We start from the raw sequence: 19,758 nt of genomic DNA on the forward strand, positions 1-19,758 counted from the left end.
GAAAAATGACTCGATCGTCTTGAAATATTTATACTACTTATAAAAAGGATTATAAAAATCTTTGATTTTCAATTCTTTTGAATATTTAAAATTTTTGTCCTATTTTCTAATCCGGAATATTATTAAAAATAAAAAAATAGTCTTTTAAAATTATACGGGGATGTGTTAATTTAAAAAAAAATCAAATCTATCATCAATAACTTGAACGACATGGACATTGTATTAATCTATTGTAACTGCGGTAGTCGCACCTTTATTTTTAACACATCACAATATTAAAATATAGATCGACGATTAATTGTTTAATGAGCGTATATGATTCTTCATTAAAAATTGAAATTTTTAAAATATTTTTTTGAAAGATTCATACTAAAAGAAAATAATAAAAACTTTTTTTAAGCAGTGATAATAGACATTACACAACTTTTTTTATTTGCTTAATCTAGGTAACACAGAAATTAAAAAATATAAATACGTTTTTATCAATGATACGCAGTAAAAAATTTTCTGTCATTCTTACACAAATAAGGTGTAATGATATTTATGAATAGTGATTATACATTTTTTTGTAGTTGATAAGTAAATGCTAATGTCTATTACACTAATGATACAAAAAAAATTATATACAAAGTTTTTTATATATACAATAAGACAAAACTTTTTACAAATTAAAAAAATTATTTTCTATTTAATATTTTTAAATTAATCAGTACAATAACAAACCTTTTTCTCGATAGTGCATTATTTTTATTGTAAAAGTATCCATCATAGGGCATTTTTTCGATGTTCCTTTGTTTTTTTTCCATTGTGATGTAAGATCCCTCAACAACTCTCGCTAACTTTTTTTTTTGCTTCTTTAATTAAACTTCTCCTTTTTTTATCTCAAATACAAAAAATGAACACAAATTCAACTCTTCAGTCAAATAATAAAAAACACAACACCTTGTACTATTACATTTTTTCACCGTCACTCTGCAAGATTATAAGCTACTGTTTTGTGTAGCAACAGAATGTGTCTACACATGAGGCCGTATGTATATCAAATCTGTAATTTTTATTTACCAGTTTCATGGGAAATAAATATACCTGTCACAAGTTTTATCACTTTAATAACATCAAGGAAAAGGGTAAGCGTGGTATATATACAAAAGTATAGGCGTTGTTTATTGAACGTCGTCGTAGTACATGCACTGATAGTAAAAGAACTGAAACGATATGACGACTCTTTCAGTAGCAACTTCTTTGTTTGAAAAATATATATATAAATTGTGACTAGTTCTAATATCAGCCAAGATCATGTACCTATAGGTATGAGTATTTTTTATCAAGTTGGTGAGACGAAGATGACCACAAAGAGATTAAAATCAATAGAAAAGTGCCGAATGCTGATTCTTTAAATCCTAAAAAGATAACGTCTCACAGAATGTAAAAAGATTTTGCACTTTTCACTTTTACTCTTTCGTTCAAAAGCCGCTATTCCGATAATTGTAATATGATACAGTCAAGTCGCGTTATGAGCCCTCCTTGTATCCCTCTCTTATTAACCCTTTAGAGTCAGAGGATCTTGAAACGTCTTCGCGCGAGAGTAGTGGGGAGAGCGCAAATCCATAGTAAGACCCAAGAGTGGGGTTTCAAGGCCAGACTCTAAAGGGTTAATGCGAGTCTGGTTAAAAAACAAAGAAAACAAGCCGGACTCATAACGCGATTTGACTGTAAATATTTAGGTTTTAGCTTCACGATACATCAATAATTACAAAAATCAATCGATTGAAAAAATCATAAAAAATATTTAAAAGAAAATTTTTATGGTGATTTTTTTCTTACATAAAAAATTGTATCTTTCACAATCAATTGTGAATATTTCATAATAGAATGATTGCAATACTTAAAAATTTTTTTTTCATTTAATTGCATGTCCGTAGAGTCATGTGGGGCAAATGTGCGCAGCGGGTAAGAGTGCGCAATCCCATGTATTTGGGACTCAAATGAATGGGTTTGCGTATTCTTACCCACTGCGCACTCTTGCCCCACATGACCCTATATGTGTTTTATTTGAATATTTTCTATAACAAAATAATTCTGCTTCAAAGACATGGAAAGATATATTAATTAATATATTAATTTACATTGATATAAAAAAATAATATGAACACAAATAAGCTATCAAAATAAAGGAATGTTATTTTTTTAACTTCTGTAAGTATTAAATGGTAGATATCGAAAAACCTCTTATTTCATTTCATCGATGTTTGACTGTGTGTACAGTTTCGTTGAGCAGGCCGTAAAAATGGCGTTCGTTTGAGTCGATGTTACTCAGGTTTACGCATGAAATGAATCATTAAAAGATTTAAAAAAAATTGGATAGTACTTCACGAAACAATGTCTATACAATTTTAATGACAAACGAGACTATTATTTATTTTTTTTTTAAATAAAATTGTTTAGTTGTAACATATTTTTACATTTATAATAGTTGTACATATTTTCCATTACTTTTGAAATTATTTTTTAATCTGCTACGATAAAGGGATAAAAGAATAGGAATAAGTAAATCTTTCAATTTCTTACGTTCAACTAACAGTGGAGCCCTTGATTAAAAACAAAAGCAATATTTATGTTGTTTACAATCAATTATATCTAAACTTTTTTTAAATTATTAAAATTTTAAATATAGAATCATGATTAAGAAATGTCTTACTTTAATTTCTTCATTGTCTTTTTTACAATATTCAGTGCGTCTCTTATTCCGGCAGGAACACATAAAATTAAATAACACTGAATTTAACAGACATCTAGCAATTTTTTAGATTGTTATAACATTTTAATTTTTAATAAAAAAATTTCACTTGTAGAAATTAAAAAAAATTATAAGTGTGAACTTTTTAAAATATTCTTTTTATAATAATTGATTTGTTATAAAAATTCAAATAATTGTCAGATGCCTGCTAATTTCACTTTCATACAATTAATACTGGCAGTGAAAATTAATTAAAATGTCCAGTATAAAATTCGGGTATGTCGCTGACTCGAGTATCTCAACAAAAGACAAGCGCGCTGAAGAATAAAAAAGAATGGTGGGGGTTGGTTGTTGCTCGAACTCAACAAGTGATCAACATCAAGTGCTGAACCACAGTATGCCGCAGTTTTTCGTTGAGTTTAGACAGTTATTGAGGTTCGTCAATTTACTTAAAAAAGTTAAGGGTGATTAGTGTATTGAAAGTCATGGCTCTCAATATTCGTTCTATGATTCACTGGGATCATTACTTAAATGACGGTTACGTTTATTCGTGTAATAAAACATGGAAAGGAACTAAGTACGGAATTATTATAATTAAAAAAAGTTTACGAAACTGAAATCAATAGCTACCGAACCAATTTTTCTTTCTTTTATAAAAAAATTTAATTAGGTTGGGGAAGAGGAGAGAGAATTTTTAAACAAATTGTTTTTACATAGATATTTTTTTTATTATTATTTTTGGTACTTTTATATACTTATTACAGAATGGTAGAAAAGTTCTAGTGCCTTTTAATTTCAGTACCGTAATGATATAAATACATCGATAACAAATTACATTAATTGTTTATTTTATTTATTCGATTTTTATATTAATTATTAATTAACAATGATTATAGGTATCTCATATGCAAATATAGAGACAGTAAAAAGTGTCCGGCAACATGCAAACTCAAGGGAGAACGCTTCACCGCACGAAGACCCCATAAATATCATGACAGAGAGCCGCTCGAGAAGTTAGAAGCCGAAATCGCGTTCCGCAGATCGCTTTATCAAGCAGTGGTTACGACTCGACAACCTTTCAAAGTTCTGTATGAATCTTTGATCATATTGTAAGTAATCAATTGTTTTCAACGATTTGTATTAGATGATATTTATAATAATTAATTATAAATAATTAATTAATTATTATTAATAATAATTAATTCTTTATCAATAGATATATCATAGCAACCTATAACTATTTCTTTTGATGTTATGGAAAAAGTTTAAATCAATGACAATTAAAAATTTTTGAAGTGTTTAACATTTACACTTTTGAAATTTATAAATAGAATAATTTATAAATATTAAATGTGTCTTGATAAAGACAATAGATTGAAAATAATTGAAAAGAGGTCGCTAAATACGCTAGTTACATACAGATAATTCTTTCTCACTTGCACTTACACTGTCCTTAAGAGATTTTTAAAACTAGGATGATAACTTTTCGAACTCGTGTAGATCATATCGTGTTACAGATGCCATAACTACGTTGATTCCCGAAAAAAATTTTTTATGCGCCCTTATGGCTTTTCACCGGGACCTTTTGTCGGTATACGCCCTTATGGCATCTGGAACGCGATATCAGAAAACTTCCCAAACTACCTTCAATTGACAATGTTTAGATTGTTAATTTACTAATTTATTTATTTTTGATGAAATATTGATTTTGTTGCCTAGTTAATTGAATTAATTTGATTTTATAATTGTCATTTATTTAACAAAACAATAAACTCAACTCAAATTTTTATTTATTTAATTAAAAGATTGATTTAATTGAAAGTTTATCATTTTTTAAATTTAATTTATTTTATCAGTATGTTATTAACAGGTTGACGAATTCGAACGGTATCTGATAAATGTTGCAGATCTATAGTAAAAATTTAAATTTTTACATAAATATTAAATGCTAACAAAATTACGAAGTTATTTAACCTTACGGTGATGAGTAAATTAATATTCAAATTAAGATAGTTAATATTTTATAACACATATATCATTATCATAATTGAATTCATTAACAACAATCCATACATAATAATTTAAAAAAGAATTTTGCAATAACTTTTGAACTTGGAAATATTAACCCTCTGAGCCTAATAGGCGTTTCCCCCACTCTTGGTGAAACGCTCCCCACTCCAGTGCCACGCGGCTCACTTAGTCCAAGTTCGGCGTTAAAGGGTTAATATGAATGCTATGTCGCCTCAAAATTATGAACAAAATGTGTTCATTAATGTAGCAATTCAAATTTTTTTCGCAATAATTCCAGTGTAGAAAACAACTTTTTGAAAAAACCGTACAATTACCTAATATTTGTAAATTTTAAAAAAATTTCCGAATTAAAAATAAAAATTCTGAAAGAAGAATTTTCAAATACATTATAATTAAATTTACTAAACAAAAAAAAAAACTACTGATAATGTTTAATCGAAAATTAAAATATCATTTTAATTAAATTTTTACTGTTAGAAAATTTAATATAATTTAAAAAAATAAATTTTTAATCGAGAAAATTATTTTCAAGAATTTTTTGGACTGAGTACATAATTTTTTAATCTGTCTAGTTTAGTTTAGAATCAGTTTCATTTTCTCAATTAAAAAATTTGTCAACTTGATTTTAGTCAAATTTTTCAAAATTGTTTCTTTGCTTTAAAATTTCTTCTCTAAAATCACATTAAATTTTTTATCTATGTATAGGTTGAAGTATTCTACGATTTCCATTAAATCTAGTATGTACTTGTAAATTCTTTAGAATTTCTGGTTAGAATAATGATTAAAATAAATTTTTACTACCAACCATTTATGAAATGTTTCAATTGTTTCATATAAAAATAAGGCATCCAGAAATTGAAGATGATGTCCCATTTATAAAAATACAACGGACTATGATGCGTTGGCGAGGAACAGCTACACTACCTGAGATAACAACGTTCACAAGTGTGCGAGAAAACTTACACACCGATGAGTGGGAGTTCTTGAAAAGCTACTCGATAAGCCCAAACGATCCTCGAATGTTTGAGGTAACAGCCATCGGAGAAAGAGGGCTGCTATTTTATGACTCTAATTTTATACGCGAGTTGACGATAGACGGATTGTATGTAAGTACAACAACAAAAATCGTACCGGATATCAATGAAGCAAAATATTTGACCATCGTCATGGCAGCTATGAACGGATATGTAAGTAATTATAAAATCATATAAATTATAAAAATCTAACAGTTTTTCATTTTCTTTTTAATTAAAATACTTTTCTTTGTGCAGGCATTCCCAATAATCTGGATTATTTCGACTGAGTACTCAGCTCAAATTGTGAAGAAGATCGTTCTTGAAATCAAGAATATCCTGAATGATGCTGACGTAACTATCAACGCTATATTTGCTGATAGCTACTACGAACTACAAGACCAAATAAGCGATAATTTTCAGGAAATACAAAAAAAAGTAACATCATTCGATAGCTACTGCAAAGTAAGTATAAAGAAAACCAAATTTGTTATTTTATTCTTTTCAGTGACTAGCTACTATATTTATTAAGTTATCCTAAATTAATTTACACATTTTTAAGGTTTTACGTGCAATTGCTTATCAGTTTTTAAATGATGAAAAATCAGAGACTAATGAAGTTATTAAAAAGATAATGACATTATCATTATTACCGCATGAGAAAATTGTATCTGAATTTGAAAAAATTCGAGAAAATGTATCTGAAAATATTGCAAACGATTTAAGAGAATTTTTCACGCATTATGAAGAAAAATGGATTGGACATCTAAAACCTAATAACTTCAGTGTATTCCAAGAAATTGACGCCATCAATGATGTTGCTGAAATCTATCTAAGAGTCTTGTTGAATAAATTAGGTAGTCAACGTCCAAATTTCTGGAAGTTTATAGGTACATTTAATAAATGTGTAATTATTCAAATTTTTAACTTTTTCTCAGTGAGGTGTATGTGTTATTTAAAAAATTTTCTTTTTAGGATTCATAAGTGAAAATCTTTCAAAATCATTCAAGGATTGTCGGAAAATTCAGGGATCTCCAAATATCAGGTTGAATTATACTTCACGTATTAATCACTCAATTAATAACAGGAGTAGCAGTGTAACATCAGGAATTAAAAAATTGTGGCAACTACTACTGGAGGATAGAATTGATGCCTCTGAATTTTTGGTTCGTGCCCAGGTTGTATTGAAAGAGTTTTATAATGATATGTTTTTCGATCAATGTATTTTACCTAAAGAATTGACGATTGTGAGTATCGACATTGATGCAGAACGTGAATATTAATTTTAGTAGAAATGATCTATTAATATTGTTTCTAATATCAGAATAGTTTTAGTCCAGTTGATAATGATTTTTTTAGTCGATCTACTACTTTCACCTCCTCGTCCCTGGCTATTCGAAAATAATGATTACGACCCTGAAAATGATGATGACGATGATGATGGGATTGAAAGACCTGTTTTGTACAGAAGTACTTCAGTTCTTGAAGAGATGAAGCGGATCATAAATGAACTTCAACCACCGGATGAAGATGATGAAGATATTGACGGTATGAATTTACTTATTAATAAATTTTTTTATTATTTGCCAGTTCATAATTATTTATTTAATTAATTATTATAGTATATAACGAGTACAACGTCCGGTGCACAAGATGTAAAATTGCGTTGGTAACAGCTGTCAATTTACCCTGCAAACATGTCGAAATGTGTAATAACTGTGCGTCCAGACGCATCAACAATTGCTGTTCAGTGTGCCAAGAGTCCATTACAAGAACTGAGCGAATCTTTCTGCCTACTGACCCAGAAGGTAATTTTTATTAAAATATTTGTTTTTAATTTTTATGTCTCACGTCGTAAATTGAAATGTAACTATCAAAGTCGTCACAAATTTTTTTTTGTTATAGGTGATGGATACAGCTTGAGATGTGAAATTTGTTATTCTAATGTTGCTAATATCATGTGGACAACTTGTAACCATGGACTCTCGTGTAAAAGGTGTGCCGTTCAAGTTGCGACACAAGATGGACTTGGATTAACAACCACGTCTAAAATTCGATGCCCTCACTGCAATTTAGAAGTTGAAGGAATGGTAGAATTTAAATTAATGAAGCATACTGAAAATAATTAATACATTACTGTTGTGGCCATTACTCTTTTCGTTTTTTGTTAAGCATGAATAAATAAATTACTAACAACTTTTTATGATTAATTCTGGTACAAACAATCATTATAAGAATTCCCGAAAAAGTTTACCATCTTCGGATGGTGACAAACTTTGTTTTTTTATTTATTTTATTTATTTAATCATTATTATTATAAATTTAATTGTGTATAAAAGACAATAGAGAAGATGAGTTGTTCGAAATTTACAGTATACGAGCAGCTAGTATTTTAATAATCGTTTTTTAATGCGAGCGAAAATTTCGGTAAGATCCCCGGAAGAAGTTGACAAAAAATTAAAAAATTATATAATAATATCTATTTTTTATTTGACAAAATTAGTCATTAATAATAACACTAAAATTTTTAATATTTCTTAAAAAATTTTTATTTCGATAAAAAAAAAAAGGATAAACATTTTTCGTCTTGTTGATTACATATGAGGACAAGAAATTTCTCAAACAGCAAAAATGTATTTTGTGTGATATTTAAAATAAAGTATTATAAATTCTTAATTAAGTTTATTATTCTGATATATCTTGTTTATTTTTATTAAGCAGAAGTACTATTAATGAATTGCTGAGATAAAAATTATACGGACGTTCTTATAACGTGTACGTTACAAAAGTACAAAAATTTTGTCTATTACCATTTGAAATTTACATTATCGACTGGATAAACTTGTTGCTCGATAACATAGTTTTTTTTTTATCATGTGAGAATATTTTCGGATAGTGTCCAATCGAGATTTTAGTTTTCGGATCATAACGAAGAGGATTTAATAATTTTCTATTGATGATGATGCGGATAATGTCTTTTCGGTTAGTTGATTTTCTTGCGAAATATATTTCTGCAAAAAGTCAATATGCTTTTCGGATAGTGTCCAATCGAAATTTGACTTTTCGAATCATTACACATAGGAAAAAAAATTTTTCTGTAGATGGCGAGTCGGTTTTTGTCTTTTAGGATAAATAAGTTTTCGGTAAGTTTCGCTTATACGAAAAGGATATAAGCCGTAAGTTGTTGGTTGTTTTCTATAACGTATGAAAACAATATATATAAATTTTCTCTAGGGATATTTAATAAAATACTATTGGCAAATGATTTGACGACTAACTAGCTCCCTGGCAAAAATTATTTTTATCCCGCGAGTGCGCTATTGCTCGTATCACACCACTGCTGACGGCGATTATCACATTCGTTTTACTTACACTTTATTATATCTATACTGTATCATATAAATTTCATTTCCCCTCGTTCCTTGTTACCTCTTTGTAGAGTGGCACGGCCACTGCCACTACCTCCTTTTTTTTCTTCATCATTTAGTGGGGTTATGTCGCTCCAAAACAAGCTCGCGAGTTTTAACGTCAACTCCATATACGATCAAACCAAGTCTTGATAAAATTGGCCACGAAGGCAGATTTTTCTATAAAAGTAATCTATGATTTAGTAACAGACTGCAAGTACCATGTAAGTGAAAAAATATATTTTATTACATCTTGACTCTTCACAGATTCGAGATTTATATCAATTAATCTAATCATAACGGAGATTCATAAAAAATAAAAATAAGTACCTACTTAATATTCATTAATATTTTATAAGTGTTCTACACCTCAGCCAATAGATCATAATCATGACCTTGCACTTTGCTCCCAGATTATTACATACCATACTCGGATTTTGATGTATCATCAATTGTCTCTATTTAAGTACTGATTAGAGGTATACATTATTTATAATATTTAATTTTGCTTCTGTAATTGTAGGTTGAGACGAGTGTTTTTTGTCTCCCACTGGATGAAACGGTAAAAACGTCGGACAGCTGAAAAAAAAAAAAAATTACCCAACAATGTGGATATTAACTAGTCACCAGTTGTATTTAATGGTTCACTTGACCCAAGAATCCAATGATTGTAGGGTTGACAGATGACTTTACTTAAGGTTCCTGGCTTGGAGATATATTTATTCATTTGAAAATGGGCCAGTCCAGTAGCTTACATTCTGGACCAAAATCAAGACGGTCAAGTTTGAAACAAATTACTTTGACTGGATTTGGACGACGGAGATTTCAGAATTCCAAAAATTTGTCCCATACATTTTCCGTACTTGATGATACACTTAAGGTATATTTTTAATTATTTATTAACATTACAAAATATTAAATTTAGAGTCACATAAGTAATGACACTGAAGTTGACAGGCATTAAAAAATTTTTTTGGAATTTTATAGCAATTAAATTATTATAAAAAATTTTCACATGTGAAAATTAATAAAAATTACAAGTGAAAATTTTTAGAAACATTTTTTTATTGTAATTAATTTATTAAAAAAATTTTTAAAATTGACAGCTGACGGCTAACTTAAGAATTATTTTAAGTAACATATTTTTTTTTAAAAGTGATTTGCAGAAAAATTAAAAAAAAAATTTTAATAACTTCCTTGAAAAAAAAAAAAAGATTATTAAAAAAATTAGGTCTGACAATTGCGTACAATTTATAATATCAAGAATATTTAAAAAAAATTCTTAAATATGAACATTAAATTTTATTGCAGTGAAAGTTGTAGACATAAATTTTTTTTAAAATAAATGTCAATAAAATGATATTTAAAAGTTGCTTACTCAGAAATTCATCGATGTTTATGTATATCTTTTTCTAATAATTTGTATAGATAAAAAATAAACAAGCAATTGTTGGGCATCTATTATGTTAGTGTAAAATTTTTATTGTTACTTGGAATGCAGTAAAAAATTTATTTACAATTTACAATTCTATTTTTTTCTTTAAAATGATAACAATTGTTAGATGTCAGCGTTTTTCATGATTGTGTTATTTATTTTTAGCCACAATTATTAAATTTAAATACCGCAACTGAAGAAGAATTGATGACATTACCTGGTATTAATCGTCACTTAGCAGCTAACATTGTTAATTACCGACGAGTAATTGGGAGATTCAATAGAGTAGAAGATCTTGCCTTAGTTTCGGGGATTGGTGCTGATAAATTAGAAAGTATTAAAATGGAAGTATACGTACTAACTGGCAATGACAGTGGTACCTCATCGCGAGCATCGACAAGTTTAAATTCTGTCGGAAATAATACTAATCAAGTAGACGTTAATTTAGCTAGTGTGTTTGACCTTCAAGTTGTACCTGGAGTTGATCAGGTAAGATTTATTAATTTAAAAATAAAATCCATCAGAATTGTAAATAAATAATCATTTTTTTTTATTGATAATTTAAATTATAAATAGTGTGATATTTAAAAATAGACGTGAATTAATCATCTGTAAATTTAGTCATCATTCAATGATTCGCTTTTTATTTCTTTCAATATCAGACCCTGTCCCTTGAATCAGCGGCGTACTGTATATCTTCCCAATGATGCTGTCAATCTTCCAATATCGCCTATAAATGATTTTATTTGCGACAGTTTGACTTATAAGTGTGTGGTAAATAGTTACTGCTAAATTACCCGCTTTTTATACACTACTGAGTACACTAAAAAATAATTCAATAAGAGCTATCACAAAAAAAAAAATCGTTACGCTTTCTTCACTATCCTGCATTCACAATTTTTATTTTAAATTTCATTGAAAATTAAACAATAACTGAAATGACTAATCATTGAAATATTTAATTAATAATTTATTTATTATTCCCAGGAATTAGCATCGAGAATTGTGGAGAAAAGATTAAAATATGGGTGCTTTAATTCTCTGGACGAGCTCGCAAAAATGCGAGGAATGGGAAAACAGAAGTTAGCGATGTTACGACCGTACCTTAAATTAAGCAGTATTTCAAATGGATCAGTTGTCCATACCTGTAGTAATGGAAGTCCTTCGTCTTCCTGGAACATTCCTCAAGCTTCCAGTACACCTCGAGTTAATTATGCAGGACGCAAAGTAGCTCGTGCTAATCGTGAGCGCGTTACGCCCTTAAGAATGTAACTAATTTTTTTTTTATTAAAATAATTTATAGTTAAATTAATTTTATTAATATATTTAAATTTTACTAATTTATTTTATTAATTTTATTAATTTAATTAATAAAAAATTTTTCCAACAGGCCTCGAATAGATGATAGTGAAAAAAATGTAGATTTAAGTCCTGGGATTACAGAGGAAGAAATTTGGGAATTATTAAGTATCGCTAGTCCAAGACCTTGCATCGAGTACAATTTCAATGAGTCTTTGGATCGGACGTCAATTAGAGTGGCATCTTGGAATTTGAATGGTTTCAACAGTGACAAAGCTAGCAATCCAGGAGTAATGGAAGTTATTTGTAGAACCATCTTAGAAAATCGGTTAGTCTCTATACATAGATTTACTTTTTATTATCCTCGATTAAACGTAATCATAAGAGGCAGTACTGATGTGTTTATTGAACTGTTAACAGACTTTCGTTGTTGGCACTTCAAGAGGTCAAGAGTTTAGAAGCCCTAGATAAATTAACACGAGAATTAAATACTCCCATACTAAAACGTGTTAAGGACTGGCGTGGTAATCATCGGCAATGGCGTTCCGTACATCTTGGCGCTGGTCTTGCTGTTTTATGGGACGCTTGTCCAGATATGTGTATCAGTCTTCGCGAACAACCTCCAGCAACTACTGTTTTTCTTCCAGTACTTGCTTCAATTATATTTCACGTAAATATAAAATAGATTTTTTAATAAAATTAATTTAGACATCACATTGAAGTAAAATTTTTTTTTTTTTTTTCAGGTAAATAAATTCGATATTACTTTAATAAATGTCCAGATGCACGATCCAGAAGACAATAATATTATCGAACGATTTGTAGATGCCAAAAACTCGATATTTCTCGGTGATTTTTCACTTTCTGGTGACACATCGAATATTTACAACGACGTACTCTCCGAAACTAATACAGCTTTCGACACTGAAAAATATATTTTCAAAGATAAAATTGTTTGGGGTCGAGGATCTAAAAAATTATTTAATACTGGGTTGTATCGAGTTGTAAGACAGGGGCTTACACATTTGGGTATACCACAGTGCTGGCGTTGGGGTGGTCCCGCTTCAACTCACTGTCCAATTTGGTGTGAAATTTACACAGAACCTGGTGACCCTTGATATTGTAAATATTTAAATTATGAAGATATGTTTTTACAGTTTTTTGAAGTTTAAGTGTGACGTTTTATGTTAAACTCATCCAATTTAATTGGACTATTTCAATTTTTTTTTTTTTTTTTTAATTCTATTAGATATGACGAATTAATTATAACTTATAAAGTTAATTAATATATTATACACAATCAATTTAATAAGTCTACTTAAATATTTTGCTGGCGAGATTTCACAATTCCAAAGGCCTCTGCGTGATATTATTAGGTGTGACATTACGATTATTATTATTATTATTCAATATTTAACAAAAAAAAGGTTTCAAATCAGTTCGTATCAGTGTCCTTTTTTAAAAGGGACACAGACTGAATATTAAATTCAATTAAATATTATTATCGTGAAAATGCGATGCTGGTATATCGCACACTAAAATGTACTATATACTGTAAAATATACAAAAGAGTTATTTTCTTACTGTGCTTTTTGTCAAGCCAATTTCCCAAAATAAAATATCCACATTTTAATTTATAAATCCACTATCCTTAAAAATAATTGAATTAATGAATTCAATAAATAAGTCGACACGTATTTATATATATTTTTAAATTTTGGGTGTATAATTTTTTGTGTAAATTTTTTTACAGTCATATACATTATTTACAATTATTCTATACATTTTTTTAGAAAAATATATAATTAGCAATCCCTGTAAATTGTCAATCTAAAGACTTTACACAAAAAAATAATTTTCAAAATAATTACTATCCTTAAAAAATAACTAAAGAAACCTAATACTTTGACTGCTAAAGTATCCAGTCAAACTTTAAAAATATAAATTGATTGTTCTTATTAATTATTAATGTTATTCATCTTTGAATAATTTTAAAATATAACAATATAAAAAAAAAAAAAATATAATAATAATCAATAATTATAATTAATACGCTCATTCATTCGTTACATGTGTCGGTGTTTCACTCTGCAAGCCCTCGATAGTTCCAGGTAGTATAATATCCGCTTGGTCAGTCTCTTTGTGAAGCGCTATTATAATTTTATCTTCGCTGGAAGATTGACTATCTGATGAGCCTTCTTGCGTGGATGTAGCAGCTTCCTGAAATATTCAAACAAACAGCTCTCATATTAAAAAACAAAATAAACTAAAAAAAATAAAATAAAATAAAATAAATTAAAACTTTAAACTTACGGTGCTCCGTATTTTAGTATGCGTTTTTATGTGCTTCGTTAAATGGTCTGAACGCATAAACTTCTTTGTACACTCAGGACACTGGAACCTTTTTTCACCTGTATGAGTTCTTCTGTGCCTCTGCAATTCATCTGATCGGGTGAATTTTTTGCCACAGAATACCCAACTACAAACAAAAGGTCGTTCTCCAGTATGCCATCGGAGATGAGCTCTCAAGTGACTCGTCTTCCCATAAACTTTATTGCAACCCGCAATATGACAAATATGTTGACGCTTATGCGTTATATCACGTGTCCTGTCACCGTCACTACAGTTAGGACAATTACAGGCAACACGTCGTCGATGCTGCTTAGGCTCACCTTCCCCTGTAGTATTTATTGTCGTGGTATTTTGTTGCTGCTGCTGCGGTTGTGGAGCTGGAGTAGCTGGAGCTATTGTACCATTGGCTTGTATTGTTTGAAGTATTTGCCATTTTGTAGGATCACTGGAGTCCAGATGAACTGTTTGTCCAGTAACAATTGGAGTACCTCCAGCACCGGTTGGCAGTGTTTGGACAGTAGCAGGCTGTAAAGCACTTGCTGGGATCACTTGGACATTGCTCAGCCCGGGGATATTTTGTAAAGGTATCGATTGAAGAAATCCATTGGGCGTACTAACACCACCAGCAGGTTGAATTTGCATTATTCCTCCATTTCCAACGTTTATGCTTCGCATCATTCCTCCCTGGGGAGACGCTAAATTCGTTAACGCAGAAGCTGATATGAGAGTAAGTTGCTGGCCTTGCGCGCCTGTTATTGTAATTGGTTGGATTGTCTGCTGTCCAGCTTGTGCAGTAGGTATATGAATAACTTGACCAGCAGCCAATTGACTTGCATCTAAGCTCGTTAATTTTAATTCATTTTCAATGCCGTCAGCAGGTCTTGTCAAAGTAGACAGTTCTATTTTTTGGCCGTCTTTTGTTGTTATCACATTGGAATTCGGTCTTCCAAGTTGGCCAATACCTACGACTTGAACATTGCCAGGAGTCGACACGGACGTTGACCAACTGGTGCTAGACGTTGGTGTTGAAGCAGCAGCCTGTTGATTCTGAACTTGCTGCTGTTGTTGTTGGGCTTGTTGTTGAGCTTGTTGTTGTTGCGCTTGCTGCTGGGCTTGTTGTTGTTGTTGCTGTTGCTGCATCACTTGCTGAACGACTTGTTGAACTTGTTGGTGCTGTGCTTGTTGCTGAGCTTGAGCTTGAGCTTGGGCTGCTGCTACTTGTTGTTGTTGCTGTTGTTGGACAACTTGTTGTTGGGTTTGATGTTGGGCAGTGACTTGCTGTACGACTTGTTGCTGAGCTTGCTGCTGGGCTACTTGTTGAGCAACTTGCGCGGCAACCTGCTGACCTTGGAGATTTTGAAGCTGGGACAAATTTGCTATTTGAACTTGTTGAATTTGACCATTGGGCGTTATTATTTGTGCCATCTGTGGAATCTGTTAAAATATAATTATTTTTATTAATTATCAATAATATTAATATAAATAAATTAATTAGTATTGTTTTAAAAAATTACCTGCGTTATTTGAGGCATCATTTGTGGACCCATATTAAAAACATTAGACAGAGCTTGAATTGGAAAATGTACCGTCTGATAAATCGTTTGTCCATTATTCGTGGTAACAGGTATTTGGACAGGCACAGTTTGCTGGACATGCTGAAGTGGAAATTGAAGCGGCCTCACTTGAACACTTTGTCCTGAAACATCCACGGTTGCCTTGGAATCTGCGCATTTATTATTGCATAGAAGGCGGTGGTTAGTGAATAAAAGCGTGAGCATTGAAAGTTGAAAGTGTGGTTAATTGTTTGGAAAGATTTATAGTGGTATATACATCAGAGGTATTACTCATGACATTGAATAAAAGTTTATGTAAGGCAAATAAGGCAAGTATTGAGTGAGAAATGAACCATTAATATTTAAAATCAACCGGAGTGAAGGAAGCTAAGCTACAAAAAATATTAACAAACCTGTAGGTAGTTGTACTGTTTGACCTCCGATATTTTGGATAATGGAAGTTGGAAAAACATTAGGTGCTCGGATTAAGCTGACAGGCTGGGGAGTAATTATTGTTTGACCATTTGCCAATTGAACTTGAGAAGACGCTAATTGGACCTGTTGCCCACTAGCTGTTGTGAATTGCATTGTCGGTGACGACTGATGGTGAGTAGCCATCGAGGTCATTGGTGAAGATGGAATAAAAAGCGCATCCTGGCCATCAATATTAACTGTTTGCATTTGTGGTATTACACTGTAACTCAATTGCTGTTGCTGCGGCTGTTGTTGACCTTGTGCTTGAACTTGTTGACCATGTTGCTGCTGTTGTTGCTGCTGCTGTAGAGCTGCCTGATTACTTATCAACTGAGCACCCTCAAAATTAATAAAAATTTAATAAACAATTCTAAAATTATTATTCATATAACCACACTGATGATAAAAAAAAACTTACTTGTAAAAATTGCTGGGGTAATGTTTGTACTGAAATAGTTTGAGGTCTCTGTTGATCATGTTGCTGCTGCGACATGGGTACAAAATTTTGCAGCTGTTGGAGAGTAATAACTTGCGGTTGTCCATGTTGTTGAACTTGCTGTTGCTGTTGCTGCTGTTGTTGTTGCTGTTGTTGTTGTACTTCTTGTTGATGCTGCTGTTGTAATTGTTGGAGAACACTGGCATTGAGAAACCGTAACTGAGGTTGAGGCTGCTCCAATTGCTCCTGACCTTCTTGAGGCTGAGATTGAGACTGCAAAGGATCTTGTTCCTCTTCAGTTGTCTCCTGTGTAATTAAAATAAAATTTTAATAATAACCAAGAAATCTGTTAAAATTCACTGGGAATAAATTACATAAACTATTTTTAAAAAAATTTTATCATCTTGCTCACCACTACTATAGTTCTCCCTTCCATCCTATCTAACCCACTCCTTTACCTCCTTATCTTAAGTCTAAGTCTCTCTCACTTTGGACTTTCTCAGTCAACACCCTATTGCATGTTCATGTAGCATCATGTTATCACACACATACATTTATCCATATACACACGATCAAGCATCCATAGCCACTTTAACATTGTGTATCCGTTGGCGTCAGTAGGTTTTAATTAAAAATTACAATAATATCCAACAACAGTCACAAAACGTTAAATAATAAAAAAAAAATTTTATAAACAAACAATTGTTAACTCCAAATAAGACGCACAAGCACACGAGGAAGTTGACGATACCCCGGTGGTTTATCACGGATGCACGTGCGAGGAGTTCAGCCAAGGAGTCGCGGGACAAAGAAGGCCCTCCTCGAGGACCCGATCAAGGAACGCCTCTCTACGCCCCTGTCACAAATCGTGCCCACCCGTTTGGTTCTTTGAAAGCGCACACCAGCAGTCTCGCTCTCGGTATTTCTCTACTTTCAGCATCAGCGCATTCTCCACTCTCTACTGCTCTCTACACTAGTCTTACTCGACACAATTTCGCATCATATATATTCAAATATATATATATATATATATTTGATCTTTATCGTAGCTGGCTTCCACGACCACTCTCCGACATTCAGCCCAACACACCAAAGTGTAAGGTAGTAGTGTAGTCTGCCGCGCTTCTCGGCGAGGTCGCGATACAGCACAATACAAGTACGAGCAGAGAAAATCCAAGTAAAGGTATGGTATGGTATATAATATTACAGTAGAGAGCTGTTGGGTTTACGTCTAAGTTGTATTGAAAATACAATTCAACGACGCGCACACACCCTCTTTGCGCCACACCCGCCCACTCGACGACGGCCTGACAACGCGGCCCCCGTGCCGCCCGACATGTATATATACTCCGCGGAAAGCCTCCACGGCCTCAGCCTCCACCCACTTTCCACTCTGGACTCCACCTAACACGCGAATCGACACGTGCGCTTCCTTCTGGTACTCAACAAAATATCATACACCTTTTGTCAAACATCATTCTCACATGTACTTTAATTTCCAGCATCATACCACGTTGCCGCCAAACATTTTTATATAAATTTAATAAAACTAAAATTATTTTAACGAAAAAAAAAAAAAATAATTACCTTTTTAGTTGTCAGCACCATGGTAATTTATATTTATAAATTAAAAACACGAATGGAGCAAATAATATTTGGATATTTATTTTCAAACGTTGCGTTATTTTCTTCTACACGGAATTCGTGAAGCTCTCCACATTCCAAAGACCTGTAAGTATACATACACTGCAACACTTGTACAGATAAAGACATAAATACACACATATATAAATTTATAAACTTACACTCACGAAACACATGTACCACAGAGAGGATGTGGCGTTGTAGGTTAACTATACGTACTGTATATACATGTATACAGTTAAAATAATCACAAAGAGGCGTGCTCGCGCCCGCGCGGTACACTTTAGAGACCTCGAGGATAGGAACTGTCCGACGAGGTCGGCCAAGATGTAAGTGGATCGATAGCACAAGCCCACGTAGAATGTACAGGATAAACTCTCACTCCACTCCCAAAGACAAGCTGGTTGTGCTGTTGTCGCTCTGTCTCTGCTCTCTGCTCTCTAGTTCTGCTAGCTGTGACTGCGCCGCTGTCTGCTAATTCTGTTTCTTTTTCACCGGCCAGCCGGCCATTTTCCTTCTCACTTGCTTGCGCTCCGACTCAACAATTAGTAGGGGAGGAAGGAACAAAAAACACTGAGAGAGACAACCAACTGCTGCTCCGTGTCCTTGTTGCCAAGTTTCCGTATTGTGAGCGTGCGCTCCGGCTCAACACTACTGTATTAAATGTCTGTTTGTATAGTTTCGTCCTGTCCCTTATTTTCTGTCTCCACTTATTGTATGTATCCAATCATAATAATAATAATATACCTACCCTAGGTACTTGGTACTGTACCCAGCACAACCTAAGAAAAACTTTGGGGTTATATTACAGTATTATATGCTGGGTATCTATTGGAGATCCAGATAGTTAAAAATAAAATTACCCGCAAAAGAACGGAGACAAACAGTACGTACATAAACTGTACTTTGGTGCTGAAAAATGCAACTATAGAGATGCAAGACAGAGACAACAATGACATGCCTGATTTCTTGATTTCTTTCCCGCTCAATGGTAAGTACCATGCGAAATATATGTGATAAGAAAAGTCAGTATCTGCTGGTTGCTTGTTAGGTGAAGTTTGAGTGTGTTTGTAACTTAATAATGAAAATTAATTTAGCATGACATTAAAAGTTAGCTCTCATTATTATAATTTTTTTTTAATAAATAAATTTGCTCCGAAAAATTGCATTTTTTAATTTTCTAAATGTCAATTTTTTGTTCTCATTTTTTTTTTGCCATAATTTATTTGTTAAAAAAATTTTTTAAATTAATGATTATCTGCTAAATTGATTCTCATTAATTTAAATGTCATTAAAGTTAGCCAACGTTCTAAATTTATTGATTTTTGTTTTAATAATTTAATTAAAACAAAAAAATATTTTTAAAAAATTGCACTT

The 19,758-nt window shown here is 31.7% G+C and overlaps 3 protein-coding genes across 6 annotated transcripts; 2 read left to right on the forward strand and 1 right to left on the reverse strand.

Annotated features, from left to right (window-relative positions):
- The first annotated feature begins 3,071 nt into the window (after positions 1–3,071).
- Positions 3,072–8,137, forward strand: LOC141530405 (uncharacterized). Its single transcript, XM_074247484.1, has 9 exons — positions 3,072–3,172; positions 3,634–3,846; positions 5,613–5,955; positions 6,040–6,246; positions 6,344–6,671; positions 6,757–7,053; positions 7,141–7,329; positions 7,404–7,589; positions 7,687–8,137. Exons 1-9 carry the CDS (start codon positions 3,072–3,074, stop codon positions 7,908–7,910), a joined length of 2,088 nt encoding a protein of 695 aa, XP_074103585.1. The 3' UTR covers positions 7,911–8,137.
- Positions 8,138–9,096: 959 nt separating this feature from the next.
- On the forward strand, positions 9,097–13,505 carry LOC141531222 (endonuclease/exonuclease/phosphatase family domain-containing protein 1-like). Its single transcript, XM_074248848.1, has 7 exons — positions 9,097–9,412; positions 9,712–10,068; positions 10,789–11,112; positions 11,611–11,891; positions 12,014–12,250; positions 12,343–12,592; positions 12,669–13,505. The coding sequence occupies exons 2-7, from the start codon at positions 9,922–9,924 to the stop codon at positions 13,038–13,040; spliced, it is 1,611 nt and encodes a 536-aa protein (XP_074104949.1). The 5' UTR covers positions 9,097–9,412; positions 9,712–9,921; the 3' UTR covers positions 13,041–13,505.
- A 134-nt stretch (positions 13,506–13,639) lies between these two features.
- LOC141531218 (uncharacterized) lies at positions 13,640–18,759 on the reverse strand. 4 transcript variants are annotated; one of them, XM_074248838.1, is made up of 7 exons: positions 18,543–18,759; positions 18,325–18,466; positions 16,720–17,043; positions 16,241–16,640; positions 15,789–15,997; positions 14,236–15,708; positions 13,640–14,142 (listed from the first exon to the last, which is right to left on the reverse strand). In XM_074248838.1, exons 2-7 carry the CDS (start codon positions 18,343–18,345, stop codon positions 13,978–13,980), a joined length of 2,592 nt encoding a protein of 863 aa, XP_074104939.1. In that variant the 5' UTR covers positions 18,346–18,466; positions 18,543–18,759; the 3' UTR covers positions 13,640–13,977. The 4 variants fall into 4 exon arrangements, with proteins under 4 accessions (XP_074104939.1, XP_074104940.1, XP_074104941.1 ...); XM_074248839.1 differs by lacking the exons at positions 18,325–18,466; positions 18,543–18,759 and adding an exon at positions 17,150–18,016 and having other exon boundaries at positions 16,241–16,631; XM_074248840.1 differs by lacking the exons at positions 18,325–18,466; positions 18,543–18,759 and adding an exon at positions 17,150–17,965 and having other exon boundaries at positions 15,789–15,970.
- Positions 18,760–19,758: the final 999 nt, after the last annotated feature.

This window comes from Cotesia typhae, unplaced genomic scaffold, assembly GCF_013202065.1.
Source record: "Cotesia typhae breed Kobodo isofemale line unplaced genomic scaffold, CoteBio_Ctyphae contig_5, whole genome shotgun sequence".
Lineage (NCBI taxonomy): Eukaryota > Metazoa > Arthropoda > Insecta > Hymenoptera > Braconidae > Cotesia > Cotesia typhae.

Excerpts from the sequence above, each read along its gene's own strand:
- LOC141530405 (XM_074247484.1), top strand. The coding sequence starts at position 3,072 with ATGGTGGGGGTTGGTTGTTGCTCGAACTCAACAAGTGATCAACATCAA. Across the intron at positions 6,247-6,343 it reads CATTCGATAGCTACTGCAAA|GTTTTACGTGCAATTGCTTA; the intron begins GTAAGTATAAAG and ends CACATTTTTAAG. Across the intron at positions 7,590-7,686 it reads TCTGCCTACTGACCCAGAAG|GTGATGGATACAGCTTGAGA; the intron begins GTAATTTTTATT and ends TTTTTGTTATAG.
- LOC141531222 (XM_074248848.1), top strand. The coding sequence starts at position 9,922 with ATGGGCCAGTCCAGTAGCTTACATTCTGGACCAAAATCAAGACGGTCA. Across the intron at positions 10,069-10,788 it reads TACTTGATGATACACTTAAG|CCACAATTATTAAATTTAAA; the intron begins GTATATTTTTAA and ends ATTTATTTTTAG. Across the intron at positions 12,593-12,668 it reads TTGCTTCAATTATATTTCAC|GTAAATAAATTCGATATTAC; the intron begins GTAAATATAAAA and ends TTTTTTTTTCAG.
- LOC141531218 (XM_074248837.1), bottom strand. The coding sequence starts at position 17,173 with ATGGAAGGGAGAACTATAGTAGTG. Across the intron at positions 15,998-16,240 it reads AACAGTACAACTACCTACAG|ATTCCAAGGCAACCGTGGAT; the intron begins GTTTGTTAATAT and ends ATAAATGCGCAG. Across the intron at positions 15,709-15,788 it reads TGATGCCTCAAATAACGCAG|ATTCCACAGATGGCACAAAT; the intron begins GTAATTTTTTAA and ends ATATTTTAACAG.